The sequence below is a fragment of the Nakaseomyces glabratus genome, chromosome C, assembly GCF_010111755.1.
Source record: "Nakaseomyces glabratus chromosome C, complete sequence".
Classification (NCBI taxonomy): Eukaryota; Fungi; Ascomycota; class Saccharomycetes; order Saccharomycetales; family Saccharomycetaceae; genus Nakaseomyces; species Nakaseomyces glabratus.
The window spans coordinates 539,875-564,629 of record NC_088953.1 but is presented as its reverse complement, the minus strand read 5'-3'; the positions used below and the strand labels follow the sequence as shown (position 1 = coordinate 564,629).

Here is a 24,755-nt window from a genome sequence, read left to right as displayed (position 1 = left end):
ATACCAACTTTTAATAAAAGTGAGATAGAAAGGAGTGATGTCTGTTCTCTTTAGATATTAGTCGCCTTAAAATTAGACAACATAGAAGAAGCAATAGAAATTTATTTTATCGAATCTTTTGTCCTTGTGTTTTCTTTCTGTATTATAACTTCCTTGGATAAAAGTGTTTGGAGATGCTCACTGATATAGCTCTGGGTTTTTGGCTCCGTACCTCCTTCAATATCACTCGTATCGTGTCCAGAATTTTCTGGGATAAGTTGTTCTTGACGCCTAGCGAGTAGATCCGCTGTTTTATGGAACTGTATAAACAATAGTTCAGATCTTACCATTAAATCTCTCCAGTTCATCTTACTATTAAGATCATTAAAATACTTTATTACCTGATCAAAAGTTTGTAAATTGTTAACAATTGGTGAACTATTCTTCTGAAGTATAGCAAGCATAAAGAATAATTGGTATTGAGAAGAATAAAAATCGGTGAAAAACACCTCCCAAATATTGAATATATCGTCGTAATTAAATTCTCTTTTGAACCATACCAAAAGCATCCTAAAACAGAAAAACAAATCCGATGAATCACACTTTTGTAAATGTGCACTTAATCTTGGGAGCATCAACTGGCACAAATCAGTCAATGCCAGCATTTGATCTCTTATACCAGATTGATCTCTTAAAAAATTTCTTTCCATTCTTTCCATGAAGTTGGTGAAGCACCAAAAAGTAGTCTCCTCATCACGGATAATGTAGTACAATGGTGATAGTAAATCCGTCATACCCTGTACATAGCCAAGGTTGGGATTAAAGATGTTGTAAGTAGTTAGAATATCTGCTAACTTCTTTAAATTAGGATTTTTTATACTATCATCATCGTCGGTGGTTGGCGCAGTATCTTCAGGGAATGGTAAGTTGTCTGAAGTATTGTATTTATAAATATCGATATTCCGGTCATTCCTCTTGACATCTTTTTCTATCCTGAATAATTGATCCTTCCAGTATTCTTCCTCATCATTATCCAGATTTACTTCTCGGTCAACCCATTTTTGTTTCAACTCCATATATTCATCATGAAGAGCTTTTCTCAGTTGTTTCCTTTCATCCTCTGAAGAATCCCATGGGTAAACACCCAATAAAAATGGCCAGACTTCTTTTCTAGTAGCGTCGTCAGCCAAACCACCGTGGAAGATATAATCCTTTACCTCGTTAACTGTAACGGTAAGTCGTCCCTCACTATCGAATAAGGAATTCCATTTCTGCTTTGTCATTGGGTGATTTCTTTCCATTGCCCTGTTCAGTTCTTCCTCAGTGAACGAAACATCTTCATTTCCGGTCAGTCCAAACTCGCTTACCAATATTCTCCTGTAGGGATTGTCATACGATCCTTCTTGGTATCTCTCAGCTTCTTCCTTAACACTTAATGCCCATTTAGCTAAATAAATCTTAGCAGAGTCAAAATCATCTTGAATCTCAACTACTTTGGGGTTCTTCAACATTTTCTGTACGTAATAATTATTTTTATTCCGTTCTACCAATTGAACTACTGGATGCTTTTTTATGAGACTCCCTACAAATGAGCCTGTCTTAGCAGTGATGTCAGCAAACTGCGACATGAGCGACCATTTAGTGGACTCCCATTTCTGCCAAGCATCTTCCTTCAATTTAGTAACACCATCATCTTTCGAACTTGAAGGCTTCTCTTCACTGGATTTCAAATTCGCAGACGAAAAGTTTCTCAAATCTTCCAGAGTAGCATTAACTAGCCAAAATGTTGGTTCGGATTCCACCCTCTTCAACTCGACTATTGAGCCTAATGCATCCTTAAAGTCTTGTCCACCCCAGTACATTTCATTAGAGTTGTTGAATGGGTCAAATGACCTGTTGAGTTCTTTTTGCTTCGAGATGGTAGATGGGCATAGATCATCATGGAAGTACAAGACTGGGATGGATTCAGTCTCTCTTGGTGATTTTGAGTACAATATACACGACCCGTACCACCATGTGTTTGGTAATTTGAATTGAACTGAGTATAAAGATAATACAGGTATAGTAAATTGCCAATTTGAACTCAGGAAAGACCCGCTTCCCAGAAGTGTGTTTAGTTTTCTGCTGCTAACTGGTAATCGTAATATTTTCTCATTGATATTTCTCGTTTCGGCGTTGTTTAGGAAATTTATGTCTTCCTCATTAAGGCTGTTCTCTGGTATCCAAGAGATCGTTGAACTTGTTATAGTTTCGCTATTACTCTGATGGGTAATTAAAAGATAACCGGAGACATTGTCTTGCAAATTCTTTGTCGGATGAATATACACTTGAGACTTGCAAAATAGTAGCTCAATAGACATTTTGTTTATCAGTTGCAACGTTTATAATGTTTCTTCCACTTGTAGAGGTAATCTATAGCAATATGTTAGTACTGCCTTGATACTCGAACTTAATGCTATTCTTTCGATGATTATTCACAAATGAGGCGGACAAATCGTGTTATGATTCCAACAAAGCTCACTAGTAATAGACCTGCAAAACACTCTTTTCTGTTAGATAATGAGATTTTCGATATCCACTAAGTTGTAGTGGCCATCAATTAGACAAGACTAACACTAGATAGTCTATATAAAAACTCCTCTAATTATTATTAAGGGTTTTTATCTCGTAGGGTCTCTAAATTGTTATGGCACTGGTGCGAAGTGATGTCGCGATGAGATGAGCCCGGTAATGTAAATATCTGTTCAACATCCATTAATGTAGAAAGAGTCAGCCAGATCAACCGATATACATGATTAGTTCGCCAGATATTACTCATTTCTGAGATTGCTAGAAATCATGGTTAATTTTATACTAGGATCTGCTACTAAAAATAGTGGTAGAAGTATATTAAGTTCCTCATTGCGGGGTACAATAAAACAGTGAATCGTATAATTATAAAGATTTTACTAATTTCCCCATACCAATACAAATAAAACTCAGCACATTATTAATAGATTTAGATAATCATTTGTGTATGTATTTTGCTAGCACTAAATGAAGAGAACAGCCCCAAGTCTATTATTGATAAAGACTGGAAATAATAATTCAGAAAGAGTCAAAACAAGATATAATAATATTTACACTACATATATTTCAGAAATGTATTTTCCATTTAGACGAGATCATCAAGTATCATTATTGGGTGGAGAGTAGAGTAATTTTTCTCGACCTATGTGGAATGAGCGTATGATCTAACTGGAAAAGGAGGAGAAGATGCCAACATGTTCATTTTCTAGTAGGTAAAATTTATCAAGTTGTCCGAGTTTGTGGAATTCCTGGCTCTCAATGTATGACAAATTAGAGATGAGAAATCCAGTATCTCGGAATTTATAAATTTGTTTTTGAAGGAAATGCGTTACTAATCCTAAGTATTTCATGGCAATTGAGAGGATCAGCTTGAAAACATTATACTACTTTATTTTCTTTCTTTTTCTTATATGAGAAAGCCATAGTCATGTGAAACAGCTAACTTTATAATTCCTTTTTTTCACTTTGGATTATAATATGAGCGTTCCTCATTTTATTCCATATTTCATAATAAAATAACTACACTACAACTTAGTACGATATTAGTAAAGTGAATAAACTCGAAGTTTATTTTCTTTATTGCCCCAATGAGAGAAACCATCGTCTTTTAGAAATGGGTGTTTTATTGGGCTTCTTAAAATAAAAGTAATTATCAAAGCAGATTAATTATCTTCGAAGAGAAGGGTCTCCTAATTTAATTCAACAAAGAAATTTTCAAGAATCTATCGTGTAGCTCATTCAAGTTAATTAAACCGAGTAACAGTTATCCTCTAAGATTTGCTCCCCTTACTGACAGTAAACTAGTATGGAGTTGTTTCACGGTGTTAAAATTCCTCTCCAAATGATGGAAAGGGGAGTGCGAACAAAACACATCGTGTACTATATACGTAATTTCAGAAATTCTTCTGGGAAGTAAGTGTCCTATATTCGGGAATATAGGGTAAACCTATCATGGAAGGAATTCTACAAATTCAATTGCGAATCATAACACGACCCCAGCCCAAGAGACTTGCGTAGCTATAACTTCCACTGAAAACTTAATATCGAATTAGAAACAGAACGAGATTTTTTGAAAAACAATTCCGAGAAATTTTATTCATTTTGTTCTTGTTTCTTTTATTAAGTCCTGTCAGTATGAAAAATATCGCATTTAGTGCCACAAGAGTGGGATGGGGCAACTTGTTAACAGGCCATGCCCTATATCCTGAACTTTATTATGGCCCGGTATTTACGGAATATCTGAGCTTGATACCCGAGCTTGTGGAGAATATAACTACATAGATGGCACTACACACAGAGTATCGGCTCATAAGTGTATTAACTATTATTGTGCCGTTACAGACACATAACACTATATCGGAGTTCTTTTGCAAGCATTTGTGATAGTTCTTGCAAGTACAACTTCGGCTCCAACTACAGCACTCCAATCCACTTAATCACTGGTCCCACAAGAGCCAAGCATTGACGGTCTGCTCCCCTCCACTATTACAGACCCTACCAGGTAGCATCGAAGCTATAGTAATTATTCCCTTGCCCGTAGTATTACACTGTTTCTCTATCGTAATTATCGAAAGTATTCGTCTAAATGTAAAAATCTTCTTTTTTTAGATTCTTTTTTCGTCTCTTCCCCTCTCTTCGCTACCCTACGCGATATCTTAGCGCCGCTCTTCTGCATCCCAGATGTTAATATATTTTGGCTTCTATGTTTGCCGAAGTAACCTGCTCGGGTTGTGGGTGAATACAAGTCGCTCGTGCGGGTGTGTCTGTGCTATTTGTGCTGATTTTTGTTCACCAACAGAAAATAGAAGCTAATTTTGCTCTCTTCATGGAAGCCGAGATTTTCGCGGTTGTTCAGGGGTTTGTGTGTGATCAACGAAAAAGAAAAATAATCTACGAAGAAGCTGGCATCGAAGAAGCTCATTCGCTTTCGATCTAGAGAAACGGCCGTGCAGATTGCAAAGTTTACCTAATTTTAAAATGTCTCGGAAAGGGACGGAGGGAAACGAACACACGATAATTCGGGCTTGTGCGGCTACTCTGAGTGCCAATCACAGGGAAAGAGGGGGGGGGGGGCAAAAACATATATTCTTCTTCTGTTGAACAGAGGGATCACGTAGAGCAAAAGATAGACGCTTTCCTCCTTCCTCCCCCCTTCCACACAGTAACCACGCAGGTGAGCTCCACTGTCATACCCTATAGTGTGGATGGAGTAAAGAAAACAGTTCTCTGCGCGGGTTCGCATGCTGGTTTCCCCTCGGATAACGAAGAAATTGATTTGTTTAGGAAAAAAGTTGATCCACAGACTCTATCGCAGAACATAGGAGCTATTACTGATTTCTTACACAGAACTGATGTTACTTTCCATTTACCATCACTTGTGAGTGTTAGCGAATATGGCAATTGCTAACAGTTTTCGGATAATAAGGAATATTTCCAGTTGAGCTGGCAAATTGCATACATTTTAGTGGTGAATACTGACACTAGCAAAAAATATACTGCTGTGTGAGTGTGCAAAGTTGATAGTGCCACATATGGGTGTAAGTCGCAAGACACAATTTGTAAAATCGTTTTTTTTTTTCGCCCACTCTAGTTTCTGTTTTTATTTATTTTAGTATTAATTGGGAAAATATTCTATACTTTCAATCCATGGCAGACCCCTAGGCTGGATCATGATCGATATTATTTCTAATGACTTGCGATTTTTATTGTTCTTTACAATTTTTTTTTAGATCAGGATCGTGATTATGTGTATTTTACACAGAACCAGAACTGAATATTACATTTTTTTTTCCTTATCTGAATCATTTTACATAAGCTGATGCTGTGTACAATCTACTCTTCGTTGGGGGAATTGGCTCAAGGAACCTGTACTTACTGTATGTGTTCGACTGCCAAAATCTGTCTTATGTAAATATTTTTATTATGGGCGATAAATTTTTCATTTCTGCGCTGTGATCCCCTCCCACCTTCCCCATATGGCTCTTAAAAAAGGATCAGAATAAGAAAAGGAACGAAAATTTTTTTATCCTTCTTAGCTACACTGTAAGTAGGTATAATGTCTGTACAGTGCTGATTAGGTTCTTTGACTCTATTTGCGTTCTCTTGCCCCTTCCATAGAAGAAAAGCATCGGATCAGCATTACCAAGGTGATGTTGCAGATGGGAAAGGAGTAATAGCGTAAAGAGGTAGTTGACCTTCGGTGCATGTGTATTTGCAGTTGTGATTCTTCTAACCCCTCCTTCTTAAGGACAGACACACAGACATACAGATATACACAGAGAGACACATTTCATCCATGTGTATGTAGTCTTTGCTCAAAGCTTTGCACTAATATGCCACTAGGTACAGTGACAGACATAATGTGGTACATAAAGAATTGCTCACCTACATAAGCCCACAGTTCAACTTTTGGAATACCAAACAGCGACCAAGGAAAGAGCCTTCGGTTATAAGGATACCGTAGTCAATTTAAGATGAAGGTTTAAATAAAATTCTCTCGATCCTGTTTTTTGCAGCATTTATTCAGTTCATATAAATATAATATATAATACTGTAGGAATAATTGATTGATCAGTTGACTACCATTTTCAGAGATATATATTATTCTGGATACCTACTTTTTACGTTATATTTGTATATTTGCCTATAGTCAATAAAAAAATAAAAAACGACAGCGAAGAAATTGAAGTAATAGCAGACCTATTGGTTCAGTATCTCTTCCAATATCAGAAATCATCAATTGCAAAAATATCTTAGCAATACATAGTCTTCTTTTGTGAAATTACTGCAAATAAAGAAGTCAGAAACTACACTTCATTTTTTCATCCGTTCAAAATCTGTTGCTATTGTGGTTGATATAATTCTGATCCACATATCATCAATTGTATTTCCAGCTGCTGGCTAAAATAAAAATCTGCTTCATTACTGCTACATATTTGCGAAGAGAAAGAAAAGCTGTATACTTCAGCACTTATCAACTCATTTTAATTTTTTGCCCTCTGTATTATATTAGGTTTTACACATCTGCAAAGGCATTGTACTATATTCCTCTATTACCAAAGAGAAAAATTAATTTGCTACAAAAATACTCAAGCTATCTCAAATTGGATATTTTGTTTAATCAGTTTGAATAGCAACAAACACTTTACTAACAAGCTTATATTATACTTCTATGACGGGTATTATTTCTCTTATATTGAAATTAGAGCTTTGAAGTAGATGTATAATCAAAGCGCAAAGGAAACTAGCCAAGACCAACATAACAACAGTGATGAAACATATACTGATAGTTTCTCTGATACCGAGCATAAAAATAAAAGCTTTCATTTATTTGATAGATATGTATCAAATATGGCAGCGCTAAAGCTCTACAGAATAACAGACATGTTCAATGAGACCGCTGGACAAATGGATCATCCACAACATTGGTTTCATTTTTCATCGATCACATTTATACCCAATGCTAAGATTAAATACTCTAAAGTTGGTGGACCAGATGATGGAAGTGTTTATTTTGAGCCATCGTTATTGCCTATGATAGGAAAGACGTTGGCTACTAATAACGTTATTAGAATTCAAATTACGGTAAAGAATATAGAAAGTAGACTTTTACGAGACTTTTACGTTTACACAGAAATGATTGTATCAATCGAAAGTACATATTCTGATTCCAGTAGCATTACAGTAATTGCTAACATGAGATTATTCATGAACAAATACTTCAAGATTGAATGGGCTGATATAAAACCGCAAGCATTTATTCCCAACGTTGGTTGGCAAGCTATAGAGGAGGTTCTTTATAAGAATCCTAGTATGATAAATACTTTTAGATCATTGAGTAGAGATGATAATAGTAATGCAAACTTTAACAGCATTGGTGCCAATATGATGAATGATTATAGTAGCCAAAATAACGCGGAAAAGTTTGAGGCAATCACAAAGTTTAGATCAAACTTCGAGGTATTCCGAAATGTTTCCATATATGGTACACATGATGACATTATTAGAGTGATGCAAATAGGTAATGTAGTCTCTGCAATGAAGAATATTCAAGAATATCAGAGGCTCCATAATATTGTAAGCCCAATTGAAGCTTTTATGAAAACAGCAAAAGAGTTTAAGGAACGTCAGAAAGAAGAGGACAAGTGTACCTTCAAAGAGATGAGTGGATTAAAAACGCCAGATAGAAAAAGAGCCAGGAATACTAATGAAGATCATGACACGATATATGTCGATAGTTCTACTCCAAGCCCTGAGTCAGCTCCACAAACTTCTAGTGAATACTGTAAACAAGAACCTGGAACCAAAAGAAGAAAAACAAAATAATATATCACACGTCAAGAAAAATACATGCATAGCAGATTATAGATTTATTCTTTTCCTCAATTATCCATTCATTCGATTGCTTTTGTTCATTTTTTCACTTTTTCATTTATTCAATTATCAATTTATCAAATTATTCATTTACTCATCCATCATGTTTTTTTCTGGATTGCAACCATCTTATAGAGCAGCAGGAAATGTAACCATTACGTAAATCGGGCATGTTAAAATTTACTGATGAATTTGCTTTTAGTTGATTAAACTTTACTTGCAGTACATTATTATTTATTCCTATTTTAAATTTGAAGACTTTTTTTTAAACAGTTCTCAGCTTTTTTCCAATAAAATATTCTATAAAATAATATAAATAGAATAGTTTGTATTTATTTGATAATAAGCAAATAAGTTCAATCTGTTGAGCGGATATAATGTATCCATGCTATTCATTTTATGACGTTCGTCAATAATGTCATGATCTGAGTATTAGTCATATGATGTATTCGTATATCTTGAGTTTTAATCTTACTTTCAAGAAGATCATTGGGATGCAGCAAAACGTTAGTGACAGCAAGGAAAGATACTATCATGGAATAGTCATCGAGGGGACCTACATTAATCTTGGATGGTTAAGCATAATAAGTGAAGTAGTTTGGAGTCAATTCGATCCGCCACACCTTAGGAGTTTGTTTGGAGTCACTGTAAAGAAAATTCTGAAACTATAAAGCAACAATGATTAACGAAGGTCAATTGCAAACTTTGGTTATAGGTTTTGGTCTAGCGATGGTAGTTCTGGTCGTTGTTTACCACGCAGTTGCATCAACTATGGCTGTAAAAAGAGACTAAGCGGATTATAGCAATTATTTCATGTATGGATAAAACACAGCATCTTGCATATTTTGATTTCGGAATCTTTTGAAGGCCAGTATTGATACTCAGTGTATCAAAGTCTGAATAATTATTTTTGTGTTTTGGAGGTTTCTTAAGGTTTTACTTATCAGTTTATTTGAATTCATCTGGTATGTTGAGAATAAAATGCTAAACAGGTAATATTGAGAGCTGCCCGAAATAATATCGTTGGCAATGCAGATTGTTCATTTTTATCTTTTCTATCGCTATTATTGTGTATGCCATATCATATTATTCCAACTTTGTTACAAATCTGATACAATATACTACTATATGTACTTTAAATCATTACTATTGTTTATATTATTTCGTTAAATTTTATGCTATATACCGACAATCAGCCGTGACGGATGCCCAGGAGGATAACTAGTGTAATGTAATAAGAATAGCATTTATCATAGTTAGAATATGCTCTCTTCATAACATCAACAACATGTTTAATAAAATTCTTCGCCCAAAATGTCTTTACAACGCTTGACTACGTCATGTACGGCTTCAGCGACATCAGTGTATGCTCTAGCAAAAGCTATTCCATGCACTTCAGTCCAATGATATTGTTCATAATCAATGTATTGGTTTGAAGAGTTTGCAGAACTATCTACCTGAAGATGTTTTTTGAACATCATTTTCTCCAACGTGTCGTCATTATAATTGATACCCTTAGCTTGGTTAAATTTGTTTTCTCCTGTGGCCTTCATTTTGCCGATTGCTTCAAATTTAGCAATCATGTCATATAGTTTCTTCCTAGATAGTATTGGATTTGGTAAATAACGTGGGATTTTGTTCTTTGATCTGAAACAGTTAGAAAGGATGTAAAAGACAAAAACTACAGAAGCAACACTATCCCTTCTTAAAGACATAAGTGCTCTGCTGACTTCCTTATCATTATCTTGTTCCCAAATTTCAAAGTATGTACCCGATATTCTTGCCTCAATGATTTTCTCCAAAAGAAATGAACAAGAATTAATTAGAGAATTATATTTCACTGTAGAAAAGTTGGAGATAAACTTTGGTTCCACCGAAGCTTTGTCCAATAATTCTCTGATTGCGGTTATACTTTGAGTCAATCTGACTTCTCTTATATGTGCTAACGCCAAAGCCAAATCAGTAGGTTCATCATTTGCATCTCTGTATAAATATCTATCAGAAACTGTCTGATACGATTGGCTTAAATGGGCTAAGAGTGAAGACATTGAAATTCTTAGTTCGACCCTAGCTTTGAATGACCAGACCACCCAGTTAATAGGAATCGACAAAGAGATACCGATTAGCAATGCTAAGCCAGTAATCCAAGTATTCTTCCAGATCTTCGAGGTATTGTGATTGTCATCACCTTTACTGTAGGGTTCTAGGCATATTACTGCAAAGCAAAGTAAAGAAGTCATACTTGATTTAGTATTTTTGTAAACCAAAAAGTTCAAAGAAATTGGTACAACTAGTATTGCCGCAAAAGTACAAATAACATACGGACTACTAAAGTGCCTGGCTTGGTTTGCTGCCCATCCCCAAAATATACCCAGAAGGGCATATCCTACTCTTCTCACTGGAGAGCTCCACGAGCCAGAATATCTTCTGTGTACCAGCAGATAAAATATCATCGGACACCACCAGCATTGAAACTCTTGATACCAATGATAAGATTCGGGAAGCCACGCGGGAATGCAAAGAAAAACCATAATGAAGACGACTTTAATAGACCACTTCATTTCAGTGCCAGATAAAATAGTTGTAAATCTCCATAAATTATAACGCCATTTATTCTTAGTTGAATGAAAGTTAAAGTCAGTATGGTCCATTGCTCGAATAGTTGCGCCTAATTTTTCATTCTTCTCGTCTTTGTTATACTTATGGCGCGATGTGTATGCATTGTACAGTCGTTCGAATATCTCATCAACATCCTTTTTAGTTTCAAAATAATGTAAAACATTTCCAGCACCTTCATCTAGTTCACACTGTTTGGAAAGTCTCGTGAGAGCTCTGTCTAAAGGATAATTAGGTAATAGCAATCTCCAATGAACGTCTTCAAGGAGTTTTTCGCAATCATCAATGACTGTTACTAGACCTTTTGCGGAATTTCTGATATATCTCAAAAATAAGAAGCAATCCACACATGCCGTATCCTTCAAAATATCTGGCCCAAAATAACTTGATGACGTAAAATTACGATAACACATATCGAGTTTGTATATTCTGTGTTTTAACCTGGCGTTCAGTTCGGTCAACGTCTTCTCTATGTTTTCATTTTTGTTTCGGTTAACCATATCTAAAATATTAGCTAAACTCTCTAACACTGTTATCATTTCAATAAGTAATGAGAATATGTCTTTGGAGAAAGATGACCTCAAAATTGATAGATAAATATCCTTCTGGCTGAAATCTCCCTTCAGGATCCGGTTACTCAATTTAGTCATAGACCCAGATGCAAAATGTTTTCCTAAGGGAGTAGATGCGCCTGTGTTGGCTTGCGAGTTGGCCAAGGATTGACCTTTAGAAAGAGCTGATTTTTCTAAGGCGTCATACAATTTTGTCAAATAGGCTTCATCCAATAATTCACTATTTACCGGAATCACTCTGAGGGGACTTACTAAAGCAGTTAAAGAGTTTCTCAAAGTTTTCAGTTTGATTCTATCATACTTGGAAAATGATATCTGTGCTGATATCTCTCTATATTCTTGGGCTAGACCGACATTCAATTGTTGAATCATGTTCTTTTGGTGTTTATCCTTCCTATCAACATTAGCCACATTTTCTTTATCGATCAAAGAAACTAAGAAATCTCTACATGCGAATAATGACTTTCTATATTCTCTCACTAAGCTGCTGTTTCCCGTTTGTGGGAAGACGACAGCGCAAATAAAGCATGATAATAATATGCCAAAAAGATAAGAAAGACCAAAATCCCAATAAAGTTTCCAGTGTAAGTCATGTTTATTGTTAACCAATTGTACAGTATGCGTGAAAATAATTGCGACTGAGAAGGAGTTAAAGAAGTAGTTTAATCTTCTGTACAGCTCACGCACAAACGTTGAAAAGAGCAATGCCATAAATAAACTTTGGAATAAAATAGCACCCTGATGTGAAGCTACTGGATGTGTAGCAGTGGATACATACCAGGCTAGTGAGGCCCAACCAAGTCCAAATGCAGCACCACTGATGGATAATATTGAGATTTCTAACTGTATTCCTACATTTCTCACTGGATGGTGTATCACAGCAGCAATGGGTAAGAAATACCTATACCTATGACCTAACCAACTCCCAGAAGGATGTATAGCGCAAATTATGAAGGCAACAAAGAATGTGATGCTGAATTTTAGTATTGATATCACATTATGGCTTGCATCTTCTAGAAATCTAGTGGACAATACATGTATATCGTTCTTGACAGTGGTGTGAATTTGCGATGTCAACCGTTTCGGTACATTTGTGTTATTTTCTGTAATACGATTATCTTCATTTGTTGGGTCACTTCTAAAATCGGGTTCCGGTTTTGCAAACATTGCATCAAAGTAGCCATCTCGCAGCTCTTCAAGCAAGAAATCTTCGATCTCGTCCCATTGTTTCTCCTTGACCAAGTTATCGAGTCGCACTTGAGAGAAAGAGCTCAGTGACCTTTGTGGTGAAGAAGCCAGTGATCTCGGACCGAGAGGTGATGTGTACTTGTTGGCTTGCTCCTTCAAATTGACCGTAGAGCTCTGGTAAAAAGGACTCGCTTGAGACAAGTCATTTAGGTGTAGGAAACTGGATTTCTCCTTCTGTCTTTGAAATCCAGACATAGTTTACCGGAGAATTATAGAGAGTTTGTAAGTTTCCAGGGTATGACTCCTTCTTTAAATATGCAAATCAATGTCTATACAGTCTCTTTAATAGCAATAAATTATGGTGTTTAGCTAACAACGTCAAAAGAACCAAAAGCTAAATAGTCCAGCTAAAATACTGAGTCCCTAGCAGTCCAGATGGCCTGTGTTGCGATGCGATGACTATTGATATATATTGATATAATGAATTTTAATTTTTTCACAATGCGTTCTCAGCTGAAATTTTAAGTTGGACCCTTCCCCATTGTTCAGACGACGGGCCTCACCGAGCAGAGCACAGGACTTCAGAGGCCTCGAGGCAGAGCTTCAAGACGGGTCCGTAAATCACTCAGGTATTGGTATGGGCTAATTAGAGTTGGTTAATTTGTTGAACTGTTATTATCATTAAAGAATAGCGCAGTGCTGGAGCAGGAGCATACTTGGAGAGATGAGGCCGTGGTATATCGATCAACCGGATGTCGAACTGCTACGAAAGTTCAAATTTATTCAGAACCAGGAGGATGAGAGGTTACGTGAGGCGACTATAGTCACTGCTGATGTTGAAGTTGAGAAGCGATGGTCGCTTGGGGTCAGTATACTGGAAAAGAATGACGCCAGGAACAGGTATGTTAATATTATGCCTTATGAGCGGAATAGGGTTAAGCTTAAAGTTGTCAATCCGCGAATAAATAACGACTATATCAACGCGTCCTATGTTAAAGTTGACGTGCCCGAGCAGAGCATGAATCCAGGTTACTATATTGCCACTCAGGGGCCCACTAAGAATACATGGCAGCAATTTTGGCAGATGTGCTACAACGAGTGCAACCATGGAGATATCGTGATAGTAATGGTGACTCCGCTGGTGGAATACAACCGCGAGAAATGTTACAAGTACTGGCCATCCTCTCCGAAAGAAGGCATCTTCGTTTCACCCAAATTGCAGAACCCAAGTGGTCTTGATGGTGACGTATCCGAGTTTCGCGATGAACTAAGCATAGAGTATATAGACAGTGAGCGCATTGATGATACGTATACATACACAAAGTTGAAGATCGTAAGTCAGGGTGGGTCTGAGAAGAATGTTCATCACTTCTATTTTGACCAGTGGCGCGATATGAGTAAGCCTGAGGAGATTGTTCCTATAATGAAACTATGTGAGCATTCACATGGCTTGAATCCTCGTGGAAACCCCATAATTGTACACTGTTCTGCGGGTGTTGGGAGGTCAGGTACCTTTATCGCTTTAGACCATTTAGTACATGATACTCACGACTTCAAGAATGTTTCAGAATTTCCCACTATTCAACAGTTGAGGAAACCACTTGCTGATTACAAAAGGGACCTTATTGAGCAGATAGTGTTGCAACTTCGATCTCAACGCATGAAAATGGTTCAGATGAAAGACCAGTACATATTTATCTATCATGCAGCAAAGTACCTGTATGATATGATAGCTTGATTTATGTTGCAATACAAAATTGATTCACTTCAAAAAAAAATGATATAATAATGAATCCATTTGAGCAACTAATGTCACAGATCTTTGATATTATTCACTGCACTAGAATATTATAATAAGATATCTACTGTTACTTATTAAATGGGAATGGATGAGTTGAATCGGGGATGAAGGCATACCTTGATCATATATACAACTACCTGAACAGAGTTACAACCATATTCTTGTCTTTAATAGAGATTTTATTAGTAGTAATATTTCCTAGAGGTCAATATTATTTTGATACCCGGTTGCTTCTTGTTTTTATCCGGGAATTTGAAATTAATTTATACATTTTAAATCTAGAGCTCTAAGGACTGATGCTAAGCATTAAGTCAAGAAAGCGAATAACTTCTTATATAGATAGATTTGCGATATAAATGAATTTTTAGATGCTCTCCGTGTTTGACTTTTATTTTCTTACTTTCTTAGGAATGAAACTTATATTAAAGAGTATGGTGGCAGACATTTAAAAGGTTAAGCATTAAACAAGTTGTCAATATTCTCTTGATATATTATTTTCCGTAGCATAAATAAGCGCAAAAACAATGGTCGTATAGTAGTCTTGCTAAATAGGCTTACAGCTAAGTCATATTGAAAACCGCCTGTGAATGGCATTATAGTTTTCCATCTAATTTTTGGTACATATTCCTCAATGGCTCTCAAATGGAAATAATGAATTTGGGAGCCATCTGTGATTAGTTGAATGTTAACAGCAGTTAAAAGTAGTTTTGACAGCATATTATTCTTCTTGGTTTGGACTGTGTATATGTGGCGACAGAGGCGTACTTTACCGGAGCATATTCAGAGATCCGTTACGATGGATATGTATTCAATTGTGAGGTTAATAATAAGGAAATTCAATACTGAAAATCAAGGCAAGTGAATTAACGAACGGAATTTTCAGGTTACCAACTTGTTCCATAATCATATTATGAGCCAGTATAATTATTTATTAATAAACAATGTAATGGAGAAAGGTAGCGGGCCGAGGATGATGGGCATTAAACAGGACAGAACAGACTTTAAACTTAATTATAACATGAAACTTAACTAAATAATATGGTTATGAAGTGATATGTCAAGGCTTATTGAACGTGAAATGCGGAGATAGATAGTAGCGTGTATATTTTACACATTGTACGTGCGATAAAATTAAATACTGCGTTCCATGAACAGATAGAGTATAGCAAGGCCATTTTGGTAATTGAAAAAAATCAAAAGTACATGCAAATACGTGTGTTTGTATTCCAGCATGTCAGGGGAAGAATAGTGGCTCAGTCCAGGTAAGAGTGTAAAATGTAAAATCAGACGCCAACAGAAGACGCCAACAGAAGACGCCAACAGAAGACGCCAACAGAAGACGCCAACAGAAGACGCCAACAGAGAGCAGATATAAGTAGTGTATGCCCATAATTAGTACTAGTTGTACCGTGTAATACGGTTGCTAGCTGTGGCATTAAGTACCTGTGTCGTGGGGGGCGGTACCTTGCATAGACCACTCGTGAACACCGCAATACAATACAATACAATAAATTACAATATAATATAACATAATATAATATAATATAATATAATATAACATAATATAATATAATATAATATAATATAATATAATATAACATAATATAATATAATATAATATAATATAATATAATATAATATAATATAATATAATATAATATAATGCAATACAGTGCAATACAATACAAGAAACCTAGTAGAAGCTATATCATGTGACTTTCCGTACAAGACACGTATAATGCGTACACTATGATAATTCCTTGTTTTGTCGTACTCAACGATTTTGCGCAAAAAGTTGAAAAATTTTCTGCAAAAAAAAAAAATTTTTTTTTTCAAATTTTTTTTCAAATTTTCAGTTTTCCTGTTTTTCAGGTGAATTTTCCTTAGAAAGGGCCGTACGAACGGGGTGAAATTTTCCATCCTTTTTGCATTTCCAATGCGATGAGCTTTGGGAATCGATGAGCACCCAATAGTGAGAGTTGTCAGAAACAATAGTTTTAGTTTGGGCTTGACATTGGTGCTGGTGTGTGAATTGGTTGATGGCAATTGTTATTCTTTGAGTAAATGAGCAAATGCAGGAGAGGGAAGGAAAAAAAATTTTCCTGGGTTTCTTAGTTTTAAAGCTGTTTGGTAATTGAATGTACTTGAATATAATTTTGGGTATAGTGTAAATTTTGTAGTTATCCGAATTACAGGAACACAACGATAAATACATTTTACAATGGCTGACGGTGTTTTCCAAGGTGCTATTGGTATCGATTTGGGTACTACTTACTCATGTGTTGCTACATATGAATCCTCTGTTGAAATTATTGCCAACGAGCAAGGTAACCGTGTTACCCCATCTTTCGTTGCCTTCACTCCAGAAGAGAGATTGATCGGTGATGCCGCTAAGAACCAGGCTGCTTTGAACCCAAAGAACACCGTCTTCGACGCCAAGAGATTGATCGGTCGTCGTTTCGACGAGGAGTCTGTCCAGAACGACATGAAGACCTGGCCTTTCAAGGTTGTCGATGTCGATGGTGCTCCAGTTATCGAAGTCGAATACTTGGGTGAGAACAAGCAATTCTCCCCACAAGAAATCTCCTCCATGGTCTTGACCAAGATGAAGGAAATCGCTGAGGCTAAGATCGGTAAGAAGGTCGAAAAGGCTGTCATCACCGTCCCAGCTTATTTCAATGACGCTCAAAGACAAGCTACCAAGGATGCTGGTGCCATCTCTGGTCTAAACGTCTTGCGTATCATCAACGAACCTACCGCCGCTGCCATCGCTTACGGTCTAGGTGCCGGTAAGTCTGACAAGGAAAGACACGTCCTGATCTTCGATTTGGGTGGTGGTACTTTCGATGTCTCTTTGTTGCACATTGCTGGCGGTGTCTACACTGTCAAGTCCACCTCCGGTAACACTCACTTGGGTGGTCAAGATTTCGACACCAACTTGTTGGAACACTTCAAGGGTGAATTCAAGAAGAAGACTGGTTTGGACATCTCCAACGATGCCAGAGCTTTGAGAAGACTAAGAACTGCTGCTGAAAGAGCTAAGAGAACTTTGTCCTCCGTCACCCAAACCACCGTCGAAGTCGACTCCTTGTTCGAAGGTGAAGACTTCGAAGCCTCTTTGACCAGAGCTAGATTCGAAGACTTGAACGCCGCTTTGTTCAAGTCCACTTTGGAACCAGTTGAACAAGTCTTGAAGGATGCTAAGATCTCTAAGTCTCAAATCGACGAAGTCGTTTTGGTCGGTGGTTCTACCAGAATTCCAAAGGTCCAAAAGCTATTGTCTGACTACTTCGACGGTAAGCAATTGGAAAAGTCTATCAACCCAGATGAAGCCGTCGCTTACGGTGCCGCTGTTCAAGGTGCTATCTTGACCGGTCAATCCACCTCCGACGAAACCAAGGACCTATTGTTGTTGGATGTCGCTCCATTGTCTTTGGGTGTTGGTATGCAAGGTGACATCTTCGGTGTCGTTGTCCCAAGAAACACCACTGTCCCAACCATCAAGAGAAGAACTTTCACCACTGTCGGTGACAACCAAACCACCGTTCAATTCCCAGTTTACCAAGGTGAACGTGTTAACTGTAAGGAAAACACTTTGTTGGGTGAATTCGACTTGAAGAACATCCCACCAATGCCAGCTGGTGAGCCAGTCTTGGAAGCTATCTTCGAAGTCGATGCCAACGGTATCTTGAAGGTCACTGCCGTTGAAAAGTCCACTGGTAAGTCCGCTAACATTACCATCTCCAACGCTGTTGGTAGATTGTCTTCTGAAGACATTGAAAAGATGGTTAACCAAGCCGAAGAATTCAAGGCTGCTGACGAAGCTTTCGCCAAGAGACACGAAGCTAAGCAAAGATTGGAATCTTACGTTGCTTCCATCGAACAAACCGTCACTGACCCAGTCTTGTCTTCCAAGTTGAAGAGAGGTTCTAAGACTAAGATTGAAGCTGCTTTGGCTGACGCTTTGAGTGCTCTACAAATCGAAGATGGTAGCGCTGAAGAATACAGAAAGGCTGAAGTTGGTTTGAAGAGAGTTGTCACCAAGGCTATGTCTTCCCGTTAAGGTTGAATGAATAAATATATTTCATATAAGTAATTTCATGTTCATTTTGTTTAATATCCTTTTGAAACATTTGTACCTTATTTATCATTTAAAGGAAAAATTATAACGCTCTAGAATAATGGTTTCAGCTGAACTTACAATGTGGTAATGTATGGCGACCAGATCATTGTAGCTAGTTAAATTAATTTGTTTAATCAAATTTAAAATGCACTTCACTGAATTAATGTATAATATAGAACGGTTATACAATATCTATTATAAAAACAAATGAGCGGTTCATTCAGGAGAACCAGCCTCTATATTAAAAACTCCGCGCTCAATCTCGTTAACATCAAATCTCTTCTTTTTTAGTTTACCTTCCCAATCTTTATGTGGAATATCCCATTCACATTTCTGTGCAACAACCGTAGCAACGTCATCACAGAATCCAAGTAACTCTATATCAAATTCGGCATGTTTTACTGGATCCTTGTTTATTAATACTTGTGGAACATATGCAGGTATCATATTCACAATTTCGCTGACTGGGGCAACTTTCAAACTGGTACCTATACAGATAAGCAGATCACATTTCATTATATCTTCTCTGATGGTCTTATGAAACTTCGAAGGTAATGCTTCACCAAAGAATGTAATGTCAGGTTTTAGAACTCCGTAAGATTTCAATGCAAAATTGTTATTTTGTATGCCGGATTCCAAGTTACCTTTCAATGTATCGTACTCCTCGTCACCAGTATTTGGAAAGTATTCTCTTCTTTTTTGATAACAATAAGGACATAGCGGCAATTCCATCGATCTGATGTTACTGAAAATCTTTTCTCCTGGTATTTGCCAGTGACAGGTAACACAGGATGCAGTGGCAAAAGAGCCATGACATTGAACTAGTTTTTCAGGATCTATTCCTGCGTAAGATTCCAAATTATCAATATTCTGTGTATAGTTTCTTAATAGCTTACCCTTGTCCTGTAGCATTTTTATAAAGCTATGCAAAGGTGAGTACATATTCTCCGGGGGTAAAATCATGTGGGCGATGTTGTAAAAAACGGATGGATCTTGCATGAAAATATCATAGTTGAAAACATCCTGAGGGTCGTCCAAACCTAAATGTTGAATCTTGGAGTAAAAACCTTCTGAAGATCTGAAATCCGGAATACCCAAGGATGTTGATACACCAGCACCTGTGAGCACCAATATTCGTTCAGCTTTTTTTATTTTGGAGACAAAATGGTCTATGGTATAAAAGTTGGATAATCGAATTCTTGTTGCTAGTACTCTATTGATAGCCTTCTGTAAATCTTTGATTAGTTTAACAGCCTCTTTTTTTTCCAAAGGATCAGTGAAATCTTCATATTCGAGCTTGAACTGGTCACTACTTTTCACTGGATGGAAAAATCTATAAAGACTCGATAAAAGTTCTTTGTCTCTAATCTCAAAGCCCAATAATTTGATCAACGAATAGATATAGAGTGAGTTCAGCTCTTCCGGTAGGTAAGTGTCCAAAAACTTACGAAGACCGTAGTATTTCAGAAACTTTCTCGCGTTCAAGGATTCGTCTTTCGAATAGTTAGGTAAGACATACTTTCCATTTTCTGGGTTCATACCGATACTTACGGGTGATTTTTTCGGTATCTTGGGTAGTAACGCGGCTTTTTCAGGCTCATCCATCTCCTCTGTTGTATAAGGGGCTCTAATCTCCTCGGTGTTCAGCCCATCATCCGTTGTGTCATCTGTCATCTCACCTACAGATATCCGTGGCTTCTTCGCCACGGGCTCTTCATCCACATGAGAACCTCTAGATATGATCATTCCTAATTTCTTGGTCACCGGTACTTTTTCTTATATCGTAGCTCCACAACTTGAACCGGTATGGCCACCTATACACCCCTTCTATCACAACGAAAAGGGCTGATCGATCAGTACTCCCACTTCAGATCAAGTAAAATACCGTAAATCGGATTAGAACCAAAATAAACCCAACACTGCTTCCAGGTTTGTTTATTCCCAAAGTTGAGAATGTTCGCCGTCGCAGCCAGGTAACGTGGTGTGGTGTCTTCCTTCGCAACCGTATCAGTTGGTCCTCCTTGCTCTTGCTACAGCTAGTCCCACCCCCACCGCTATGTTCACTGCACAGTTGATAGTTGCGCATCGATCGGTTTGTTTGGCTTCGGCAGAAACTTTTTCACTTTTGAGCTCGAACTCTCCCGACGGGAAATTGTGGCCATTCTTTGACCATCAATTTTCACTCAGAAACACTCGCAGAGAAGACTTCTTTCCTCTGCAGAAAATTCGTCATTTTTGTGTATCCAAGCGTGCAATACGGTAAGAGTCATGTGATCTAACGTACTACAGTATGATAATAAACTGCGCCAGAAGCGTTGCTCTTTCCTGGCCAATCCATCTTAGATGAGCGTGTTTGACAACCGACAGGTACATTAGTACAACGAGACTCAGCTTGCATATTCTGCGTATCCTCCGTACTCGAATTTGCTCATCTGAGCCTTCTTTGGCGTACCTCTGGAGTTTTCCTCGTCTGCAACAGACGAGGAGACGCTGCTGTTGGGTTTGGACTCACTGTTCTGGTCCTGCGTTTCGTCTCCGGCGGATGCAGCTGCTAGCGGACCCACACCGATGTTAGCAAGGGCGATCTCAGCGCTTGTGTTCTCTAGGTTGATGTCGTTCACGATTGTGCCTGTCTCCTTCGCTAGCTCGGTGACTTTCACCATCAGCTCGATCTCTTCTCGGTTATATGTGTCTACTTGGTTCTGTAAATGGGAAATGTACTCCACTGCCTGTGTCAAGATTTGACCTTTGTTGGGTCTGCCGTCTTTTGTACCCGTACCTTTCAGTTTTGGCGCGCCAGATGCAGGCCCTGGTGTCTCGCCATTGGCCCCAGATTCGTTCCCACTACCATAGGATTCTTGGAAAAACTCAGCTGGGATTAACCGTAGCAGCTCCTGTATCTTGTCCGTCATGTTGTCGTTCCTCTTGCGTGCCGCCTTCATCTGCCCTGAGCTAGATGGCACAGACTGCGAAATAGGTGTTGACATTTTGTGTTTTTACTATAGTTTTCTTCCTTTTCACTTCAGTCAATTGGATTCCTCTTCTAAATGGCAAAATCTGTCTTCCGTCAAAATGCTGGCCAACGATTAACCTTGCCTTCTCTAATTACTGATAATTGAGTATTAAATGTATTGAATATGAAGTAGTCTTCTCAGGATGACTCTCTTGCAATACCTCTCAACCTTAACTCATCTTGAACCGAGCTTTCCTGTAAGGTCAGGCCTTCGGGCCACTTTTTCGGGAGTTTTAGCTCAACAGACAACCTTTAAGTATGTCGTACATAGTTATGTATATACGGATTTAGTCATTTGCTATAGATTATCTACATCTATCTTTTGGCTATTTAAAACTGCGAGAATCTAGTCTTAGTGTATTAAATTTTATTCAACATTTGTATGTATGGTTTATGTATGGAACAAAGTTATCTTTAGAGAGTGTAACGGATGACCTTTGATTGTTCGTATGGCTCTTCGTTGGACAGTTGATCAATGATCAAGGTTTTCAAAGTTTCTTTGTCACCGATGTGATGCTTGTACAGGAACAGGTAGGCCACTAGGTTTCCAGTGTATTTGTTCTTCAAAAACTCAATCCAATCGAATTCTTCATTGTCCCTATCACCTTGGTTGAAGTGCTCTATGTTTTCAAATGCCTTTTCAACGACTTTCTTGGCAATTTCATCATGGTCAGTTACCTTTTTGGTTTGTAGGAACAATGTTATTGCCATAGCGCCGTACAATGCAGATTTTTCACCGTAAATTGATCCCAGTTTTGATAGATCAGAGAGACATAGAGCCAGCTTCTTATTTCTCAAATTGTAATCAAAGTCTAGACAGTAATCCTTTTCTTCCTGTGACACTTGATTTAAGTAGCCGTTATAGAAATTCTCTGCAAAATCTTCCAAAAAGTTCTTTGATTCGAGTAATTGCAGACCGAAGACATCCTTCTCTTGCTCCTTTGGATAAGCAAGAACTTTTGCTTCCTCTTCTTCTCTACGTTTACGAGCAGCAGCACTCTCTTTCTTTGGTTTCTTGTTCTTTGAGCCATTTTCGATACCAGAGTCATCACTAGATCTCTTGGTTCTTATATCATGTAACTCAAAGTAGGTAGACGAAGCTCTCTTCATTGCTCTCACATACATTGGCATGGTGTACAGTTTCTTACCCCATTCTAGCATTTCAAGGTATGCTCTTGGGGTACCCTTTCTCATACAATATGAGTGGAAATCAAGTTGGTCATCTTCAAATTGCTTGTAAAATTTCGAAATCGCCAAGAATCTCTTTAGGGACAGACCTTGGAATTTATCGCAATTACCTTCAGCATCCTTTAATTCTTGGTTTTTGACTTCTTTTTCCTCTGATTCTTCCAGTATTTCGATCTCCTTTTTCAATTCTTTCAACTTATTAGAGGAGTCTAAGTATAGTCTCTGATAAGCCTCACCAAGCTCAACAATGAACCACGATGCTTCCACTAAGTGCAAGTCCTTCAAACCATTGACTGAGTCCTCATTCTTTGTGAAAAGAGAGGCAACTTCAACTGCCTCATCGATTTTATTAGCTCTCAACAGATACTTCACTGACTTACAGTTAATGAATCTGTCTTGTAAGTCCAGTTTTCTCGCTTCTTCTAGGATATCAGATGCGGAATCTAGCAATCCCAGATGCTTCAAAATACGAGCTTTCTGAATGTAAAATTCAACCATAGTTGGAGTATGGTCCATGGCTTTATCGATATATGACTGGGCTTGAGTAAAGTCCTTCAAATACAAATAGTGCTGGGAAAGAAAGTAGCACGTCCAAATGTAAGGAATCTGTTCCTTTCTTTCATCAATATTTTTCAAATATTCAAGAGCAATTTTTTCAATTGGGACAATAACCTTGTCTCCTCTAGATCTGTACAGATTTTTTAAGCTCCCAAAAGTTGCTGGAACACCCCTCTTCAACATTGGATGAATGTATTGTTCTAGCTTCTTGCTCAATTCTGTCTCATCTTGTATGAAAGTCAATGGAATGTATCTTGGTGGATCACAATTTGGATAGAATTTTTCTAGCTTTTCATATAGTGCCTTTCTAAGTCTATTGTCACCTCTGATACCTAGTGAAACTTCCAGAAGATTATAGTATTTAAAGTTGTCTGGGTTTCTTTTAATCAGCGTTCTATACATGATAGAAGCGTCCTTCATGTTACCCATTTTCATGTAAATGGAAGCCTTTCTCTCAAGGACAGCATACTTGTCAAAGATGTCCTTTTCAACATCGGTCAAATGGTTCAAGACTTTTTGTAGTTTATCAGCATTGCTTCCAGCATTACGATACATAATATCGTTCTTATACATCAAACATTCATTGTGTTCGTACTTTTCAGCTTCACTGATCTTTCCACTTGCAATCTTCTCGAACTGAGAAAGGGTGTTGATGGCTTGTTGTCTCTCGCCATTTATATCTTGGCTGACAGCCAAAGCAGTCCAGTTAGCTCTATAGCCCATATAAGTCTCCCAGTAGGCCTTTCTGGCAATTAAAGCCTTCTTGTGATCGTTGACTTGCGAGTATAGTGTGGCAAGGTCTCTGTAAATTTGATAGTTGTTGGAACCATTCTCTAAAGAAGCTTGGAACCATAATATACTTTTATGGTAATCTTTGATGTTACGCATGTATATACCGAGGATGTGGCAACACATAGCAGACGCAGTAGTACCGTTGATCTTGCTTACTGCATTCTCGATGTACTGTGTGGCCTCGTCCTTCTCACCAATTGAGTAAAGATCAAGACCTTTCAAGGCCAAGCAGTCAACATTAGAGCTCTCCTTCTTCAGCACACCATCCAAAATCTTTATAGATTTCTTGTAGTTCTTACCTTCGTAGAGTTTTAAAGCCTCTAGAAATTGAGTAGTATCTTTTGTGCCTAGCCTGGACACCGGCTTGGCCTTCACACCACCTCTTCTCCTGGACATATTCTGAGCGGTTAGTTCGTTATATAGCTTCTTTGCAATTGAATCAAAGGAGCAAGATCAATTGGCCAACTACAAAAGGTCAATTGA

At 37.7% G+C, this 24,755-nt stretch overlaps 10 protein-coding genes across 10 annotated transcripts; 4 read left to right on the top strand and 6 right to left on the bottom strand.

Annotated features, from left to right (window-relative positions):
• Positions 1-101: 101 nt before the first annotated feature.
• On the bottom strand, positions 102-2,339 carry GYP7 (GTPase-activating protein GYP7; the record flags this gene model as incomplete). Its single annotated transcript, XM_445413.1, has 1 exon — positions 102-2,339. One exon carries the CDS (start codon positions 2,337-2,339, stop codon positions 102-104), a length of 2,238 nt encoding a protein of 745 aa, XP_445413.1.
• Positions 2,340-6,251: 3,912 nt separating this feature from the next.
• On the top strand, positions 6,252-8,373 carry MFG1 (Mfg1p; the record flags this gene model as incomplete). The annotated part of the gene is made up of 2 exons (XM_445412.2): positions 6,252-6,347; positions 7,267-8,373. The coding sequence occupies 2 exons, from the start codon at positions 6,252-6,254 to the stop codon at positions 8,371-8,373; spliced, it is 1,203 nt and encodes a 400-aa protein (XP_445412.2).
• A 726-nt stretch (positions 8,374-9,099) lies between these two features.
• On the top strand, positions 9,100-9,213 carry OST4 (olichyl-diphosphooligosaccharide--protein glycotransferase OST4; the record flags this gene model as incomplete). The annotated part of the gene is made up of 1 exon (XM_002999480.1): positions 9,100-9,213. One exon carries the CDS (start codon positions 9,100-9,102, stop codon positions 9,211-9,213), a length of 114 nt encoding a protein of 37 aa, XP_002999526.1.
• Positions 9,214-9,713: 500 nt separating this feature from the next.
• BRE4 (Bre4p) lies at positions 9,714-13,052 on the bottom strand (the record flags this gene model as incomplete). Its single annotated transcript, XM_445411.1, has 1 exon — positions 9,714-13,052. The coding sequence occupies one exon, from the start codon at positions 13,050-13,052 to the stop codon at positions 9,714-9,716; it is 3,339 nt and encodes a 1,112-aa protein (XP_445411.1).
• A 469-nt stretch (positions 13,053-13,521) lies between these two features.
• PTP1 (tyrosine protein phosphatase PTP1) lies at positions 13,522-14,535 on the top strand (the record flags this gene model as incomplete). Its single annotated transcript, XM_445410.1, has 1 exon — positions 13,522-14,535. The coding sequence occupies one exon, from the start codon at positions 13,522-13,524 to the stop codon at positions 14,533-14,535; it is 1,014 nt and encodes a 337-aa protein (XP_445410.1).
• A 516-nt stretch (positions 14,536-15,051) lies between these two features.
• GVI51_C05159 (uncharacterized protein) lies at positions 15,052-15,315 on the bottom strand (the record flags this gene model as incomplete). The annotated part of the gene is made up of 1 exon (XM_445409.1): positions 15,052-15,315. One exon carries the CDS (start codon positions 15,313-15,315, stop codon positions 15,052-15,054), a length of 264 nt encoding a protein of 87 aa, XP_445409.1.
• A 1,504-nt stretch (positions 15,316-16,819) lies between these two features.
• Positions 16,820-18,661, top strand: SSB1 (Hsp70 family ATPase SSB1; the record flags this gene model as incomplete). The annotated part of the gene is made up of 1 exon (XM_445408.1): positions 16,820-18,661. One exon carries the CDS (start codon positions 16,820-16,822, stop codon positions 18,659-18,661), a length of 1,842 nt encoding a protein of 613 aa, XP_445408.1.
• Positions 18,662-18,937: 276 nt separating this feature from the next.
• On the bottom strand, positions 18,938-20,467 carry HST1 (the record flags this gene model as incomplete). The annotated part of the gene is made up of 1 exon (XM_445407.1): positions 18,938-20,467. One exon carries the CDS (start codon positions 20,465-20,467, stop codon positions 18,938-18,940), a length of 1,530 nt encoding a protein of 509 aa, XP_445407.1.
• Positions 20,468-21,108: 641 nt separating this feature from the next.
• On the bottom strand, positions 21,109-21,708 carry RTG1 (Rtg1p; the record flags this gene model as incomplete). Its single annotated transcript, XM_445406.1, has 1 exon — positions 21,109-21,708. The coding sequence occupies one exon, from the start codon at positions 21,706-21,708 to the stop codon at positions 21,109-21,111; it is 600 nt and encodes a 199-aa protein (XP_445406.1).
• A 440-nt stretch (positions 21,709-22,148) lies between these two features.
• On the bottom strand, positions 22,149-24,668 carry NAT1 (peptide alpha-N-acetyltransferase complex A subunit NAT1; the record flags this gene model as incomplete). Its single annotated transcript, XM_445405.1, has 1 exon — positions 22,149-24,668. The coding sequence occupies one exon, from the start codon at positions 24,666-24,668 to the stop codon at positions 22,149-22,151; it is 2,520 nt and encodes an 839-aa protein (XP_445405.1).
• Positions 24,669-24,755: the final 87 nt, after the last annotated feature.